At 29.0% G+C, this 1410-nt stretch overlaps 1 protein-coding gene across 1 annotated transcript; it reads right to left on the minus strand.

The window, feature by feature from the left end:
- Window positions 1-751: 751 nt before the first annotated feature.
- Npc2d (Niemann-Pick type C-2d) lies at window positions 752-1410 on the minus strand. Its single transcript, XM_065503575.1, has 3 exons — window positions 1344-1410; window positions 1162-1272; window positions 752-1092 (listed from the first exon to the last, which is right to left on the minus strand). The coding sequence occupies exons 1-3, from the start codon at window positions 1408-1410 to the stop codon at window positions 755-757; spliced, it is 516 nt and encodes a 171-aa protein (XP_065359647.1). The 3' UTR covers window positions 752-754.

Consider the following 1410-nt stretch of genomic DNA (forward strand, 5'->3'; position numbering starts at 1 on the left):
ATCACCCTATATTAAATAAATGTATAGAACTCGTAATGCCAGCACAAGCTTTTAGGAAAAACATTAAATATGTAAATGTTTTGGGATTTTACAAAAAGGTATGAACAGAAAACAACATTACGAAATAATATTGTATGAATAGAGAATAGAGCGGTAGATTTAAAAAGGCGAACAACATTAAGAACTTTAGTTTGAATTCAAAAACTGAACAATATGTATGTAACATGTCCACAATTCTTAATGTCTTAGGGTATAATTTGAATAAACTTTGCAAATACATACAAGCTAAATAAATAAAAATTTAAATATTTTTAGAATATTATAAAAGTTATTTTTAATGCTTTTTCAAACTTTATTTTTGGATCTTATGGGGGTTGACAAATTTATGATTTCTCTATTTTTCATAATTCCTCCAATAATAATAATTTTGTATATACGCCTCTGGTTTTGTATCCATAAGTTACAAGCTACAAATAAATGAGTTTTGCTATATGTTGCAGCGGGGATGGATGTTGAAAATACATATGAATGTTAAAGTATATGATGTGTCATTTGCTGTTTAATGTTCAGGTATTAAGAATTTGTTGCTTTTAATAAGAGAAGGCTTATAAGGAATATTTAAAGAGATCCATATTTATATATTTTTTAAAATACATAAATGACAAAAAGGTAATTTATGAAATACATTTATAATTATCACACAAACATAAGTGAAACAAAAAAAGTATGAAAGCTTTAATACTATTTTTAATCCTTAGCTTATGGAAGAGTTATTTAACCAATTCAACTCATAAATAGCTTTTGTATTTGGCGTAGAACCTTTTTTCACTTTAATATCACATTTAAAACAAGTCACCATATCTTCATCTTGATCCACTATATAAATTTCAACATTCACACTGATTTCTGGATAATTGCTGGCAATGGGAAATAAGAATAAGTAGGTGACATCTTCCGTGTCATAGAGCGGACAATAGGCCTCATACATAAGATTGGAGCAGACATCGCGTACATCCTCTGGTAATTCATAGGGCACTGTTATACCCAAAGTTTTGGCCTTTACCAAGGTGGTGGCGCTGGTAATGAATTTATCTAAAATATATAGATTTTGTTTTAATTTTAAACTTAAATTGTTTTAATGTTTAACAGGGTACTACTTACAGGCTACTAAATCAATTTCAAATTCCACACTTGTTCCCTTAACAATATCACACGGTGGTATATCACAGCCTTTGACACGCACATCTAAGGGAAAGGGTTTGTTGTCGCCACCTAATAAATTTTATTTAAATAAGAAAACTTGTTCTAAATAGATCCAACTATTTTTTTATTAAAATTCTTACATTGTTTTACTTCGGTGGCTTGACCTAAAGCAAGCAGACATCCCAATAATACTAAAGAGCGATACAT

This window comes from Calliphora vicina, chromosome 1 (genome assembly GCF_958450345.1).
Source record: "Calliphora vicina chromosome 1, idCalVici1.1, whole genome shotgun sequence".
Classification (NCBI taxonomy): Eukaryota; Metazoa; Arthropoda; class Insecta; order Diptera; family Calliphoridae; genus Calliphora; species Calliphora vicina.

Excerpts from the sequence above, each read along its gene's own strand:
- Npc2d (XM_065503575.1), bottom strand. The coding sequence starts at position 1,410 with ATGTATCGCTCTTTAGTATTATTGGGATGTCTGCTTGCTTTAGGTCAA. Across the intron at positions 1,273-1,343 it reads AGCCACCGAAGTAAAACAAT|GTGGCGACAACAAACCCTTT; the intron begins GTAAGAATTTTA and ends AAAATTTATTAG. Across the intron at positions 1,093-1,161 it reads TGAAATTGATTTAGTAGCCT|ATAAATTCATTACCAGCGCC; the intron begins GTAAGTAGTACC and ends TATATATTTTAG.